This window comes from Rhineura floridana, chromosome 2, assembly GCF_030035675.1.
Source record: "Rhineura floridana isolate rRhiFlo1 chromosome 2, rRhiFlo1.hap2, whole genome shotgun sequence".
Classification (NCBI taxonomy): domain Eukaryota; kingdom Metazoa; phylum Chordata; class Lepidosauria; order Squamata; family Rhineuridae; genus Rhineura; species Rhineura floridana.
Window position 1 is genome coordinate 166,312,584 of NC_084481.1, and position 17,638 is coordinate 166,330,221.

General features: G+C 40.2%; 1 protein-coding gene across 3 annotated transcripts in view; it reads right to left on the reverse strand.

Moving 5' to 3' along the window:
- STARD9 (StAR related lipid transfer domain containing 9) overlaps nucleotides 1-17,638 on the reverse strand; it is a 217,018-nt gene that overhangs the window by 191,025 nt on the left and 8,355 nt on the right. For all 3 annotated transcript variants that reach the window (XM_061611273.1, XM_061611274.1, XM_061611277.1), the window contains one exon: nucleotides 13,463-13,532. In XM_061611273.1, the coding sequence (XP_061467257.1) occupies nucleotides 13,463-13,532 (70 nt within the window). The remainder of the gene's footprint in view (nucleotides 1-13,462; nucleotides 13,533-17,638) is intronic.

A 17,638-nucleotide genomic window follows, 5' to 3' on the forward strand; every position in this document is an offset into this window, starting at 1 on the left:
GTTCAAATATCTTGCTAAAATGCCTGAAGCAGAAACTGCCATATCTGTGTGTGTGTGTTTTTGGGGGGAGGGCGTGCTGCAGTTACATGATATACAGTATACACTTGCTAGTTTTTTTAAAAAAAACACCCTAAACCCTAAGAACACCACAATTCTACAAAAGAATGCCATATTATTTTCTATAAAGTATTACACATATTTGCTTTAATATATTCATTTTCTCCATCTGATTCACACAATACTTCTGGCTACTTCTTTTGCCTGCAAAAAATCATCTACAAACATTAGTAATATAACAAGTTCAAAGTATATTATATCTTAACTATTGCACAAGCTGCTACAGCTGATCAGATTCACAAGGTTGCACACATGCAGAAGGAAAAAGCTTGCATATGTTTGTTGTCAAGCCCATGACCAGCTGGTTTGTGTATGTCAGCTAATAAGAGTTAGGATGCAACTGTGTATGGCAATGGATGTACATCACTGGCTCACCAGAGACTGGGAACCAATACACCAAATAGGCTTTTCAAGTGCTTTCCCTTTGACCGTTATATCACCTCACCAATACTAGTTGGAAGGAGATGCGAGAACTGCAAGTTTCAACTCACATTATACAACTGATGTAAGACTTCTTGTGAGCAGAAGAAACGGCCATAGTCTGTGAATTAGCCTCATACTTGACATACTCACTATTTGTAACATATTCATAATTAATGCAAGGCCTAAATCAATAGCTTGGCGATAAACATTACAGGATAGGGTTCTTCTTTTTCACAATTTAAGGAAACATTACTTATGCCTATAGTGCTGAACTAATAGCAGACACAGAGGGACAGAAGTGAAAAACACGCAAACTATTGTTTTTGACTTCTGGTAGGCTACTCTATTACTAATCTGTCTGCACCAGGAAAGCAGGCAGGGCATGTCCCTAAACAAATATATTTTTATCTTGTGCTCATCAAAAGAGGAAAGCACTGAGTCACCACACTGAGGAGAAATAGCAGCACCCTAACCGCAGTAAAAACAAACAACTCAACATTTTTACAGATCATCATTCACAACACAGACTGAAAATACACTGAAAGCAATCAGATAATTTTTCTTTAAATGCTAGCAATATTTACTCTGAAGTGACTTGTATTAATTAAAACCAAATGCTAACCAAAGGTAATGGATGTTTGCTGCCCCAACAATGCCCAAAAGCAGTTCTGCTGCTTAGCACAAAACCCTGCCCACCTATTTACAACAACCTTGACAAGAACTTTGATAATTTAAAACTAGCATACCTCAGTGCTATGTAATTATTTTTTATTAACATAATCTAGTATATTACGATTCCATCGATGATCCTTTTACACTCAATGGGAATTCATTCTGTTTATCAGATACATGCACCACATGGCTAGCAGTAATGCAAGATAACACACCATTTACACTTTGCTGATGAAAAAATTACAGACAGTCTGGAGCAGCAGCAACACAAGTTAGGAGGAGGAGGAGAAGGGGAGAGACAGAGGACCTGTCTGAAGTAACTAGGAAATAGGCCTGAGGAACTCCATTCTCAGCTTTGCATCACATCTCTGCCACCCAGAATAGAAAGCTGCTCGTCTCAAGAAGATAAATAACAGTGACGAAAAAACTGAGAAAAGTATTAACGGTAACATTTCCCAAAAATGAGGGGATTGGTAAAAAGAAAGTTAAAAGGCAAAGTTCTGAGGGTAAAATCATTCCAAAATGCTTGAGAGCTGTTTAAAAACACTATATTAAAAGTTCAACTGGAGGAGGGTGCTGGTGTAGTCAACAAGCAGAGTCAAAGATGCTATTAGAGGGCAAGAAGAATTCCTTCAAAAAATGGCAGTCTTGTCCAAGTGAGGAAAATAAAAAGGAACACAAACTATGGCAAAAGAAATGCAAGAAGACAATAAGGTATGTTAAAAAAAGAATTTGAGGAACACATTGCTAAAAACATAAAAACCAACAAAAAAACTTTAAATACATTCAAAGCAGGAGACTGACTAGGGAGGTAGTTGGACTCTTAGATGACAAGGGAGTCAAAGGTGTGCTAAAGCAGGGTAAGGAGATTGCAGAGAAACTAAACGAATTCTTTGCATCCGTCTTCACAGTGGAGGATATAGGGTAGACCCTGTCTCTGAACTAACTTTTGCAGGAAGGAAGTCTGAGGAACTGAGACAAATAGTGGCGATGAGAGATGAAGTTCTAGGTTTAATAGACAAAAAAAACCTGACTAATTGCCGGATCCAGATGGCATCCACTCAAGAGTTCTCAAAGAACTCAAATATCAAATTGCTGCTATTCTAACAAAACTATGTAACTTGTCCCTCAGATCTGACTCCATACCTCAGGACTGGAAAATGGCCAATTTAACACCAATCTTTAAAAACGGATCTGGGGCGATCCTGGAAATTACAGGGCAGTTAGCTTAATGTCTGGGAAAACTGGTACAAAGTATTGTTCTTTGAGAGTGTCAACAAGCATATTGATAGAGATGATCCAGTGGACATAATGTACTTGGACTTTGAAAAAGCTTTCGACAAGGTACCTCACCACAGACTCCTGAGTAAATTTAGCACTCATGGAATATGAAGAGAGGTCCTCTTGTGGATCAGGAACTGGCTAGGCAACAGGAAGCAGAGAGTAGGAATAAATGGAAAGTTCTCGTAATGGAGAGCTGTAGAAAGTGAAGTCCCCCAATGATCAGTATTGGGATCTTTGATTTTTACCTTGTTTAAACATGATCTAGAGTTAGGAATGAACAGTGAGGTGGCCAAATTTGCTGATGATACGAAATTGCTCAGCACTTTTAAAACACAAAGGTTTTGTGAACAGCTCCAAAAGGACCCCTCGAAACTGAGTGAATAGGCCATAGAATGGCAAATGAAATTTGATGCAAACAAGTGTAAAATTGTGCGTATTGGAGCAAAGAATCTTAATTTCACATACACACTCATAGGGTCTGAACTGGCTGTGAGTAACTAAGAATAAGACCTTGCGGTTGTAGAGCTCAATGAAAATATTGACCCAGTGTGTCGAGCCTGTGAAAAAGGCAAATTCCATGCTAGGGATCTTTAGAAAAGATACTGAAAATAAAACTGCCAATATCATAATGCCATTATACAAAATAAGGTGAGGCTGCATTTGGAATACTGTGTACAGTTCAGTTCGCCTCATCCTCAAAAAAAGATATTGTAGATCTGGAAAAAGTTCAGAAAAGTGTAATCAAAATTATCAATGGGATGGAGCAACTCCTCTATGAGGAAAGGTTGTAGCATTTGAGGCTTTTTGGTTTAGAGAAAAGATGAATAAGATAGAAGTGTGGATAGATAAAAGCTTTTCACACTCTCTCATAACACTAGAACTTGTGGACATCCGATGAAGCTGAATGTTGGAAGATTCAGGACAGGCAAAAGAAAATACTTCTTCACACCATTCATAGTTAAATTATAGAATTCGATCCCACAAGAGAGGATTAGACAAATTTATGGAAGATAAGGCTATTAATGACTACTAGCCATGATGGCTATGTGCTGCCTCCATAGTCAGAGGCAGTGTGCTTCCAAAAACTGTATCAGTTGCTGGAAACTGCAGGAAGAGAGAGTGCTCTGCAGGAAGAAAGAGTGCTCTTGCACTCAGGTCCTACTTGCAGGCTTCCCATTGGCAACTGGTTGGCCATTGTGTAAAGAGGAATCAAATATTGAGGATTTTTAATCTTTGATTCACCTCAGTGAACCAGAGTTTGGAAAGCCTGCAACAGCAAAGATTCCTGGGAGACAGCCCCTCTGTGACCCTTGAGTACATATCTTGAAAGCCTGAACTCCTGACTCCTATGGAAATTTGGGGAATGTCACTCAGTAAGCACAGGAGCTCCTTTCAAACAAGGAAATGTTTATTATAATCTAGCCTTTAGGAAGAGACAGGATAGCTCCTTTCAAACTAGGAAATGGTCTGCATAACAGTTATGATAATCTTAATCTTTAAGCGGAGACAGAACATCAGCAATTCACAGGTAGGATATTGCAGTCATTATCTGGGAATTCATCAAGGAATGGTTTCTGGGGGAAAACCAAATTCCTTGACTGATCCTAAATTCTTTCATTGTTCTTTGTCACGTCCACATCTTCCTGGGGACATTTACATTGGGTTTACATTGGGGTCAGTTTAGTTAGGAAAAGGTATAAAACATGAGGGGTTGGAAGGAGTCGGTAGTTCCTCTTCTGGAGGGCTCCAACAGCTGCTTTTCTTATCAACTCTCCCTAGCATCTTTGGGACAATTGCAGAGCTTCAGAGCTAAGGATTTGGGTGAGATCTTTCAAATCTAGCGCAGGTTACAAAGGGCGGAGCTTTGGCTCATTGGGCTAGATACGAAAGACTCTCTCAGCCTTAGACTCCCAGCAACTCTCCAGGAAAGGTATACACAACTTCTGCGTTTCTTTCTTTTCTTTCTGTGTGGGTGAGTTTGATGTGAAAGTGTGTATAAGTTCAGTCTCTTTGCTTTAGTCTATTTAGTTCCTGAATGAATAATAGTTAGAAAGCTGCTCATTGTTAAATTGGTACACAGCAATATTTTTCCTTGTGTCTTCTCTTAATAAAACCACTCTTTATTTTACTTTCTGTGTGTGTGTGTCATTGGATTAAAGGTAAATGTGTACATGCTCTGGGGGTGACATGCGGGTAACTCCAGCAAAAGATCCTGCTGCAAGGGAAACTTGCACGTCTAGTGAGCTATGCTCATGAGGAAGTTCAAGGTCCGTTAATAACAATTGTGAGAACAAGATGCTGAACTAAATGGGTCATTGCTCTGATCCAGCAGGCTCTTCTGATGTTCTTCTAACATAAAATAACACTTCAGAAGCCAATAGTCTGATATTTTTGCTTGAATATTGACTCCCCAACCCCATAGCAAATTACAGAGTTCCTTAAGCCAGTTTATTATGACACCTGCAGCTGTGAAATCCCAAGCACAAAATAAGGACATAACATAAGAGCAGCCCTACTGGATCGGACCAAAGGTTCATCTAGTCCAGCATCCTGTTCTCACAGTGGCCACTAGAAAACTATGGGGAACCCACAAGAAGGACCTGACTGCAACAATCCTCTTCCCACCTCAGATTACCAGCAACTAGTGTTCAGAGACATACTGCCTCTGGCAGTGAAGATAGAACATAGATATCATGGCTAATAGGCATTAATAGTCTTATCCTCCATGAAAGCTATCCAAGTTAGTAGCCATCACTAAATCTTGTTGAACTGAATTCCTAAGTTTAACTATGCACTATATGAAAACATACACTCTTTGGTCTGTCCTTTAATATTCCAACATTCAGCTTCATTGAACAGCTCCATGTTCTAGTATTGAGAGGAAGAAAAACTTCTCTCCATCCACTTTCTCCACAACAGGAACCACACTTCAAATGCAAACCATGTCCACATGTATCATCTCCACTCCTCATTAAAGCGCATGTGCAACATCATGTACACGTTTTATGGAGGAATTATATTAATACATGTGGCAGGTGTGACTCATGTTTCATATGGATAGCCCTGGCAACTGTTGCCAAGCAGTTCAGAATACTGGGGTGGGGAAGAGACAAACGGGGGGGGGGAACCTGGGGAGTCAATATAGAGAACAGAGAGGTGAGGGGTATAAAGCTGATGAAGAAAAAGGAAACTGTTACTAGTACCCTGAAGAGTAAGTCTAATGAGGTTGGAGCTGTGATTGTGTGCTAGAAGTGGCAGAGGAGTCTAGAATAATATACAGTTTAAGTGCAAGGCACAGAATGGATGCGAGAACCCATAAATCCAGAACTCATCAATGTATCGAATCAGCATGGGAGTGGCACCTTGCAGTGGCACCTGGGCAACACCATGACACCGCACAGGCCTAAGTCAGTAAGGAGGACTGAAGTGTCAGTTCACTGTATAAAAAGGAGTCTGGCATTGCGAGTGTGTCATATATTAAAGGAAAGGTATTCCTTTATTATACAAAGTTCTTTAAACGCTCTTCCCATTTTTCTAGTCTTGGCTTTGCACTTGCCAGACAAGCAACTTCCTTGAGAGTCTGGAAGGGACATTGTCCACAAGTCAATAATGGTAATAAAATAACTAAAAACAAAATAATTATTTCCAAATATGCTACTAACAAAAGCTGACCCACATTTTAGCCTTCTCTATCTGAATGTGTTGTCACATTAATGTCCATACTATCCAGAATGTATGCCCCATATGTCAGGACCACCACATACAGACAAGGAATATCCTAAATGACAAAAAAGAGCAATAAATGAAAACATATACATCAACAGCAATGCAATTGCTCCTCAGAGTAAGCATGCTGAAAACTACCTAAACGCCTTCTATAACTTTGATCTAGGGATGGGTGAATCTGTCAATTTCTTTTTCTCCATTTCTAATTTTTCCAATTTTATATTCTGTTTGCCACATTTCTGCATTAATTTGTGATCATTATTTTTTTAAAGTCCTCATTTAAATTTCCCAACATTTTAGTGTGGATTTCTCCTAATATACATTTTTTTGTATACAATGCCCTAATACATTTATGGAACCTGGTGATTTGCAAAGTACTCGCAAGTATGCAGCCAACCACATGCCCTCTCAACCCTTGCCCTGCATGGCTGATTAAAGCTAGCAGGGCTTGGCTGGGCGGGTCTGGGATGTGGTGAATGCACCTTTGTGTAAAGGGGTGGTGTCTGTCACCTTGAAGGAAGCAGTAGTGCAGTCACTCCTAAAACAACAACAACAACAACAACTTGGACTTGATAGTATTTAACAACTACTATCCAGTTGCAAATACTCCATTTTTGGGCAAGAGGGTCTTGATAGTGCTGATGTAAGCATTCTTGGAGGAAACAGATTATCAAAACTCATTCCAATCTGGGTTTAGAACCAAATCAGCCTTGATCGCCCTGATGGATGGCCTTTATAAGGAGAGGGACAGGGGGAATGCAACCCTGCTGCTTCTGTTCAATCTCTCATTAGCTTTTGATACCACTGACCATGGCATCCTCGTGGACTGTTTCTGTGAGATGGGTACTGGGGGCACAGTTCTGCAGCTGTCCTGATCTTATCTCCAGGGATAGTTCCAGAAGAAAGTAGTGGACAAGTACTTAGCCATTTTGTTCTTGAGCTATGGGGGGCCACAGGACACTATATAGCCTCTATGCTTTTTAACATTTATATGAAGCTGTTGGAAGTTGTCATTAGGAGATATGGCACAAGGTGTAATCAGTACACTGTTGATACCTGTTTCCTTGCAACATAAGAATCAGGAATTGCTATGCAGGCCTAGGACCAGTGTCTGAATGCAATGGTGGGCTAGATGAAGGCTAATACACAGAGTCTGAATTCCAGCAAAAAGTAGACTCTGTGGGAAATCTGTTGCCTGCCCTGGACAGGGCTGCACTTTCCCTGAAGGAGCAGGTGCATAGTTTGGGTTATTCCTAGATCCAAGATGATCTGTCACCAGAGGCACAAATGTTCTCAGTATCGAGAAGTACCTTTCACCAGCTTCAGCTGATAAGACAACTTCGGCCACTCCTGAATCAGAATAGCTTGACCACAGTTGTACATGCATTGGTAACCCAAGGTTAGATTATTGCAATGTGCTTTGTGCAGACCTACCCTTGAGGTTAGTCCAGAGGCTACAGATAGTTAGAATGCAACAGCTAGGCTGCTTGTGGGATCAAACTGCCACCAGCATAAAACACTACAGCAGCCTTGTCCAACCTTTGGGTTCCCAGATGTTGCTAGACTGCAACTCCCATCAGCCCCAGCCAGCATGGCCAATGGTCAGGAATTATGGGAACTGTAGTCCAGCAACATCTGTGGCCCAAAGGTTGGACAAGGCTGCACTACAGGATCTGAACTAGCTGCCAACCTGCTAGCGGGCCAAGGTCATGATTTTAGTACTAATATACATCTTGAGACCAGGTTACACGAGAGACTGCTTTACCCCTAAACGTACCCAGAAGGTCACTATATTTTACAGGAGAGCTTTTTCCCTGAAGACTCTAAAATATCAGAAGCTTGGTTTACAGCAACTCAGAGTAAGACTTTCTCTGAGGAGAGCTGTTTTGCAGAACAGCATCCCTGCTGAGATACAACAGGCACTCATTATTTGTAGTTTCTGGATACATTTGAAGATATTTTTGTTTCAACAAGTTTTTTCAGCTACATGGATTTTTTTTAAAAAAGTAGATTTCTGCCTACTTTTATTGTTTTTAAACCTGTTAGTTGTTTTAATTATATGATTGTAAATTTCATGAGACTTATGTGAAAAGCAATTCACAAATTAATTAATAAATACATATTTCTATGTTACTTTTACTAATATATTTTCACTTATAGAGTCATTTCTCCTATGTTTTTGTAATACGTTTTTGGCTGCAGAGCTGCATTACAAAATTTGTAGAAGTCAAATTATGAAAGATAGCTGCATTTTGGTTCACACACTTGTTCAGGAAATGCAAATGTTACCAAACCAAATTTCTCCCACATCCATACTTTATTCCTTAATAAAATTTAATCTGTGTTGAAGTAACCCTAACCCATATGAACAAATTAGTCATATTAAACTAACTTGAACTGATTTGCCTCCTGGTATAATTTAAACTGGTCTTTTTATCAATTATTTCAAAAGCATTATCTTTAAAAATTAGGTTTATATTTTACAATCATTCAGAATCAAGCTTCATTTCTACATTTCACTTCATGTTCTACAATGACAGATTATGCACCCTGGACTTCAGGAAAGCTGATTTTAATAAACTCAGAACAATTGCAAGTACGGTTCCATGGCAAGCGACTCTAATGAGAAAAGGAGTCCAAGATGGGTGGGAGTTTCTAAAAAAGGAAATTCTAAAAGCACAATGGCAAGCAATCCCAACAGGGAAAAAAGGTGGGAAACAGCAGAAGCCGCCAATGTGGCTTCACAAAAAGCTTAGAGATGACCTGAAAACAAAAAAGGACACATACAGGAAGTGGAAGGACAGCCAGGCCACAAAGAAAGAGTATAGGCAGGTATTACGGAACTGCAGGGATGGCATCAGGAAGGCTAAAGCTGAGAATGAGCTGAGGTTATCGCGAGATGCTAAAAGCAACAAAAAAGCTTTCTTCAGGTACGTCCATAATAAAAGTCAGAGAAAAGAAATGGTGGCACAGCTACTCAATGAGGATGGCAAAATGCTAACAGATGACAAAGAAAAGGCAGAAGTGCTCAATTCATACTTTGGCTCAGTCTTCTCCCCAAAAAGGGTCTATGACCCTTCCGGGAAACATGAAGTGGAAGGGGCAGGATTGGAGCTTGAGATTGATAGACAAATGGTCAAGCAATACCTAATCACTTTGAATGAGTTCAAATTGGCAGGGCCCAATAAACTGCATCCCAGAGTATTGAAGGAACTGGCTGAAGAACTCTCAGAACCGCTGTCTATTATCTTTGCAAAATCATGGAGGACTGGTGAAGTGCCAGATGATTGGAGGCAGGGCTGTGGAGTCGGAGTCGGTCGAAATGTACCGACTCCGGCTTCAAAATAAAAACTTTCATAGGAATTTAGGAAAGTTTTCTTGTTCAGGAATTTTAATCAAATAAATATATTTTATGTTCTATCAATCTAGCCTGATGATTCATGTGGTGGTGATGAAATGCCTTGTGCTACCTTTCTACTACAGTAAATTTGTTATTACTAGTTAATATACATTTGCCATGTATGAAGGAGTCGAGTTGGAGAGTAGAAAAATAGTGGAGTCGGAGTCGAAGGTTTGGCCCTCACTGGAGGAGAGCTAATGTTGTCCCTATCTTCAAAAAGGGTAAGAAGGAGGAACCAGGGAACTACAGGCCAGTCAGCCTAACATCAATCCCTGGAAAAATTCTGGAGCAGATTATAAAGCAGTCAATCTGTAAGCACCTTGAAAACAATGCAGGGCTTACTAGGAACCACCATGGATTTATGAAGAACAAATCCTGCCAAACTAATCTTATCTCATTTTTTGATCGGGTAACCTTCTTTGTAGACTGTGGGAATGCTGTGGACATAATATATCTCGACTTCAGCAAAACTTTTGACAAAGTGCCCCATGATATTCTGATTAGCAAGCTAGATAATTGTGGGCTGGATGGAACAACTATCAGGTGGATCCACAGTTGGGTCCAGAATCGTACTCAAGGAGTGCTTATCAATGGTTCCTTCTCAAAATGGGCAGGAGTAACAAGTGGGGTACTACAGGGCTCGGTCGTGGGCCCAGTGCTCTACAACATTTTTATTAACGAATTGGATGAGGAGGTACAGAGCACGCTTATCAAATTTGCAGATGATACAAAATTGGGGGGCATAGCTAATACCATGGAAGACAGAAAAAATTCAAAGGGACCTTGATAGGTTGGAGCAGTGGGCTGAAAACAACAGAATGAAATTCAACATGGATAAATGCAAAGTTCTACACTTTGGAAAAAGAAACCAAATGCACAGTTATAAGATGGGGGATACTTGGCTCAGCAATACGACATGCGAGAAGGATCTTGGAATTGTCGTTGGTCACAAGCTGAATATGAATCAACAGGGTGATGTTGCTGCAAAGAACGCAAATGCTATATTTCATTCATTAACAGAAGTATAGTTTCCAAATCACGTGAAGTACTAGCTCCCTTCTATTCAGCACTGGTTAGGCCTCATCTTGAATACTGCATCCAGTTCTGGTCTCCGCACTTCAAGAAGGATGCAGACACTGGAACAGCTTCAGAGGAGGGCAACAAGGATGATCAGGGGACTGGAAACAAAGCCCTATGAGGAGAGACTGAAAGAACTGGGTATGTTTAGCCTGGAGAAGACTGAAGGGAGATATGATAGCACTCTTCAAGTACATGAAAGGTTGCCACATAGAGGAGGGCCGGGATCTCGGTCTCCCAGAGTGCAGGACACGGAATAATGGGCTCAAGTTGCATGAAGCCAGATTATCAGGAAAAACTTCCTAACTGTTAGAGCCATATGACAATGGAACCAATTACCTAGAGAGGTAGTGGGCTCTCCGACACTGGAGGCATTCAAGAGGCAGCTGCACAGCCATCTGTCGGGAATGCTTTGATTTGGATTCCTGCATTGAGCAGGGGGTTGGACTTGATGGCCTTATAGGACCCTTCCAACTCTACTATTCTATGATTCTTTAGCTCTATTAAGTGCAAGTATTTCACATAAATATATCCTAAGTCCACAAATTGCTTCATCTGTAGTTGCTCCAAGTGTTTGGACAACACCTTGCAGTGTCTTACATATGACAAGAAAAAAATTACTTTGCTTAAACAATATGCCTTCCATATCACAACCCACAGTACAGAACCAGCCAACTGATCTCCTGAATGTCCTAAAAGACACCGAACACCATCTATTGGCATACTCCTAGAACAGGTCCGAGAATTAACCCAGCTCCAGAAAGTACATAAAAGAAGGAGGAAATAACACTTATCTAGTTATTATATCTCTGCCAACTTCCTCTTAAGACATTTAAAATACTAATTATCTTAAGCAAGTCACCTAAAATAATCAGGCGGACATGAAGATACAAATAAAGACTAAGCAAGAAATAAAAAGCATCTGTCCTGTAGAATTCCCACAGTAATCACGGTAACTCTATAATTCACTTATCTGCCTGCCTTCTGAGTAGTAAGATACATTGCCAACAGAAACTGATTTTGGCCCCATTTTACTATTTGACTAAATGAGTACAGTAGCATTCAGGAGTCCCAATGTCTGGAAAAAACAGTTCTGTTTCCCATGCCCTATAAAGGAAGCCTCCAAGAATCTCAAAAAGGAAAGGATGTACAATCCAACTAAGTCAATTTTAAATGTAGCCAGTCACCCATCAGGATGTTAACTGTAGTTCAATACACATTTCTGTTAAGTTTCCCAGAGATTAATTGTAATCATATTAGACTGCAATTATGAGGAAAGCAAGAGGAGAGAAATAAGCCAGAAAGTTATCCAGATGTTTGGAATTTTGTGCTTATCTTGCTATTACTAACAATTCACTGACAGCCTTGAAAGAATAAAGGCATACAACTGAAATGCAGGGAGTCAGGAACAGCAGCGTGGCTAGAAAAAGGTTAAGGCTAGAAGATGTTTACTTCAGTTCTATAAGGAATTCAGAAGCTGTGCCAATTTGGACTCTCTCTCCTTGCTCCCTTTTGCATTTCCTTCCTGATTTATTTTTAAAGCTTGCTTCTGGGATATGAAAGAGTGAGTGACTTCAACAGATTTTTCTGAAGAACTGATAACTGCTATATTTTTTTAACAGACAATAAACCTAGTGAGAGCCAGTGTGGTGTAGTGGTTAAGGTGTTGGACTACGACCTGGGAGTCCAGAGTTCGAATCCCCACATAGCCATGAAGCTCACTGGGCGACACTGGGCCAGTCACGGCCTCTCAGCCTCAGAGAAAGGCAATGGTAAACCACCTCTGAATACCACTTACCATGAAAAGCCTATTCACAGGGTAGCCATAAGTCAGAATCGATTTGAAAGCAATCCATTTCCATTTTCAAACTTTTTCCTGTTGTTTTTCCTCACCTATACGTTCCAATGCCAGACACAGAACTAAAGTCTTTTTAATACTTTGTATTACATTATCCTCAGAGCCTATTGTCATCAGTTATCAATATGGCTCCAGATTTTGCTCTGATGTCCAGATCCAGAGGGGCACATATTTTAAAGTGCATTTTTTCTCAGAAGGCTCCACAGACTCCTCAAAATCCTTTTCAAAAGTATTTGTTAAATTTATATCCTGCCCTTCCTCCCAGAAGGAGCCCACCTCTGAGTTCAAAACCAATTTGGGAATTTGATGCAAGCATTTCTGAGAATCCATCCAAGCAGGGGACAGAGGGAAAGCAATGAGAGAAGCAGAGTAAGGCATAGCAAACAAAGTCACAGCAGGTTGAAGCCAAGATTCAACCTGCACAGAGTGACCTGCAACAAGCGGATGACTGGATGCTCAGATCAAAGAAGCGAATATGACCGCCACACACATATATAAGAATAGGAAGCTTTCAATGTACCAGCAAAGTACTGATAAACATAAATCTCTCTGCATTTCCTGGTTGGTAGAGCACAGACCAACCTCAGATTCTCAGTTCAAGCCTCTCTTGCATTGCTTCTGTTTATTTATTATATTCCTAATCCATCTTTTCCCCAAGGAACTCAAATGCTAGCAAGTATATATGATTATCCCGTTTTCTCTCTTAAAACAACCCTGTGATATAGCTTAGACTTTGTCCAAGCTCACCAAGTCAGCTTCATGGTTGAATGGCAATGACCTTTTGTCTCCCTTGCTCCAAGTCTAATACTCTATCCATTACACCACACTGTCTCTACTCTACAAGTGACAATTATTTTACTAGAGATGTCAGGTTTTCAGATGCCAAAAGTAAAAATAAAGCATACCTTTAGATTTCTGACTTTTGCCACTCTGTCTTCAACTTCTACAATTATTCTTCTTCCCTCTGAATGCTCTCTGAAAATCATATGAAAATAAACAAAATTAGACAACAATTAAGTTATCAAGCTTTTCTGTATTAAAAACCAATAATGATATGTATTAAACATTATGGGCATGATCCAGCTAAAATTCAGAACGTTTAAGTCCCACTGGCTTAAATAGGAAAAAGTCATGTGCGTTCTTAATTGTCCCAATAGCACAACCTGAAAACGCTTAATTTCAGTGGGCTCATTCCCTATATTTCACATATTGCTATGTAATAATTTGCTTACGGTCTTAGGATTGTATTCAACTAAATCTTACTCAGAGTACACCCACTGAAATTAATGAACCTAAGTTAGTCATGTCTATTAACTCCAATGGTATAGTCTGAGCAGGACTAGCATTTAATACCACCCCAATGCTGAAAGTTAAAATTATTTATAGAACTGTTGACAAACAACTCTGCAGTAAAAAAAATACAAATAGGAGAAATAATGAAAAAGCATTAGTTCAGTGAGACACACACCAACCAATATTCTATACATACAGAATTTCAAAGGTGGAAAATTACATTCTTTTTACTCTTGAGAAGATTTTTAATGTACTTATACGTTTTAAAAGTCTGATGATGATGGAAAAGATGGAAACAGATGAAAAAGAACTTCCACAAGGTTGAGACAACGCTTAATTTGGAGTACAGTGCCATAAACTGAAGGTCTGGCACTTTTTTACAAAGGCAAGTTACTTCAGAAAGCAATCTTGAGTTATGTTTCATTTTTACAATATTAATAATGCTGTTTCATTACACTTCAGAGTTATTTTTGTTTAACTGCAAACATGGGTTTCAGCACTGCAGCCTTTACATCAGACCAGCTAAAGTAAGGCCCATATCTACAATTATTAAATTGTCACCTCCAGACCTAACATCAGCATTTGCTGGGACATTTGCCGGGCCCCACATGCCTTGGCAGGGCCCACTGCTGCTGAACCCCTTCCTCCCTAGCAACCTTGCCTGAACCCCTTCCTCCCTAGCAACCATTGCCACTTGGGCCCCCAGCAGCAGGGCCTAGTAAGCCTGTATGAAACCAAGGACAAAACTGGTGGTTGCAGCAACACTGCCAATGCCAGAAGGCCCAAGTAGCAGCAGATACTGGGGGACCCACCGAGGGTAGCCTACCCAGGGTCTGGAGCTGGTTTGGTCACAGCTGATATACATTATGGTTCCTATGCAACTTACATCTTTGTTAACTAGCCAGGGATGGAAGGTGTCATTCAAAAACCCTTGTTTGGAACATTTTGAACAAATATTCCCTGCATACAAATAATACATGAGCCAAATATTTCCTGCTTTCAAATAATAATACATTTGGCAACATACCAGGCACTTGTTTTTGTAGTAATTTGTGGTAAAAAGGGAAATAACTATTCTACGTAAAAGATTTCCAAAAAACTTGATATCAATTAACAGAGCAATCCTCTACTCACAGTATAAAACAGTATAAAAGCTCTGAGAAGGAAACTCAAGGACTTTGGGGCCCAGATAGTTTTCTTGTCCATCCTTCCGGTACTTAGGAATGGAAAGAGAAAGAAAAATACTCGGGGTATAATGATTGGCTAGGAAGGTGGTGCTGACGTGAAAGATTTGGATTCTGGGACCACGGGCTACGCTTCCTGGAAGATGGACTGCTGGCAAGTGATGGGCTGCACCTCACAAGGACTAGGAAGAATGTGTTTGGCCACAGCATGGAGAAATTCATCAGAAGAGCTTTAAACTGAATCCTAAGGGGGAGGGAGACATGAACATGGCAGTAATGACTAACAAAGCCTTGTGCACAAGAGGAACTGACAGAACTGCTCTAATGGGGCTCAGTAATAGTTTTCATAAAAATGTAGGAAAGAAGCCAAGCAGTAAATCACATGGTCTTCGATGTCTGTATACCAATTCCCAGAGCACGGGAAACAAACAGGACAAACCTGACTCTTAATACAGGAGAGTAAATACAACTTGATAGGTGTAAATGAAACTTGGTGGGATGACTCCCATAACTGGAATACAGCAATTGAAGGATATAACGTCTTCAAAAAGAAAAGAAGGAATAGAAAGGGAGGCGGAGTTGGCTGTATGTTAGAAATATATATCCCCGCACAGAAATAAAGGAGGATGAGCTTGGTAAATCCATCAAGAGTATCTGGATTAAAATTAATGGGGCAAGGAATAAAAGGAACATGGTGGTTGGAGTCTACTACCAACCACCATATCAAGGAGGAAACGAAGATGAAATTTTTGTAAAGCAAATTGCTAATTTTCTAGGAGGCATGATGTAGGCAGAATATAAAAGAACGAACAAACAAACGAAAGACTTCAATTACCTCAATATTTGTTGGGAGACAAATTCTGCCAAACACACCCCCTCCAAGAAATTCCTGACATGTGTTTAACATGTAGCACAGAATTGCAGGGATGGCGTCAGGAAGACTAAAGCTGAGAATGAGCTGAGGTTAGCGGGAGATACCAAAAGCAACAAAAAAGCTTTCTTCAGATACATCCATAATAAAAGACATAGAGAAGAAATGGTGGTACAGCCAGTCAATGAGGATGGCAAAATGGTAACAGATGACAAAGAAAAGGCAGAAGTGCTCAATTCATACTTTCGCTCAGTCTTCTCCCCAAACAGGGTCTATGATCCTCCTGAGAAACGTGAAGTTGAAGGGGCAGGATCGCACCTTGAGAATGATAGACAAATGGTCAAGGAATACCTAATTACTTTGAACGAGTTCAAATCTCCAGGGCCCAATGAACTGCTTCCTAGAGTATTGAAGGAACTGGCTGATGAACTCTCGGAACCGCTTCCTATTATCTTTGCAAAATCATGAAGGATGGGTGAAGTGCCAGATGACTGGAGGAGGGCTAATGTTGTCCCTATCTTCAAAAAAGAGGAACCTGGGAACTACAAACCAGTCAGCCTGACATCAATCCCTGGGAAAATTCTGGAGCAGATTATAAAGCGGTCAATCTGTAAGCGCCTTGAAAACCAGGTCTGTGGAGTCAGTACACCAAACCTTCGACTCCGACTCTTCTATTTTTCTACTGTCCGACTCTGACTCTTTCATAAATGGCAAATGTATATTAACTAGTAATAACAAATTTACTGTCAGGGCTGTGGAGTCGGAGTCATGGAGTTGGAGTCGGAAGCAATTTTGGGTGGAGTCAGAGTCGGTAGAAATGTACTGACTCAGACTTCAAAATAAAATTAATATTTTAATATTAATTTATTAATATTAATACATTAATATACATTTGCCATTTATGAAGGAGTCAGAGTAGAAAAATTAATATACATTTGCCATTTATGAAAGAGTCGGAGTTGGACAGTAGAAAAATAGAGGAGTCGGAGTAGAAGTTTTGACATACCGACTCCACAGCCGTTTACTGTAGTAAAATGGTAGCACAAGGCATTTCATCACCACCACATGAATCATCAGGCTAGATTGATAGAACATAAAATATATTTATTTGATTAAAATTTCTGAACAAGAAAACTTTCCTAAATTCCTATGAAAGTTTTTATTTTGAAGCCGAAGTCGGAGTCAGTACATTTCTACCGACTCCGACTCCACCCAAAATTGCTTCCGACTCCACAACTCTGACTCCACAGCCCTGTTGAAAACAATGCAATGATTACTAGAAGCCCACATGGATTTATCAAGAACAAATCCTGCCAGACTAATCTTATCTCATCTCATTTTTTGACTACCAGGGTGACCTTCCTGGTAGACTGGGGGAATGCTGTGGATATAATATATCACAACTTCAGCAAAGCTTTTAACAAAGTACCACAAACTAGCAAACTAGCTAAATGTGGGCTGGATGGAACAACTATCAGATGGATCCACAGTTGGCTGTAGAATCATACTCAAAGAGTACTTATCAATGGTTCCTTCACAAACTGGAGGGAGGCAATGAGCAGGGTATTGCACAGCTCAGTCCTGGGCCCAATGCTCTTCAACATTTTTATTCATGACTTGGATGATAATTACAGGCCGGTAGCAAATGTCCCATTCCTGGGCAAGGTCCTCGAACAAGTGGTTGCCAGCCAGCTCCAGACACTCTTGGATGAAACCGATTATCTAGATCCATT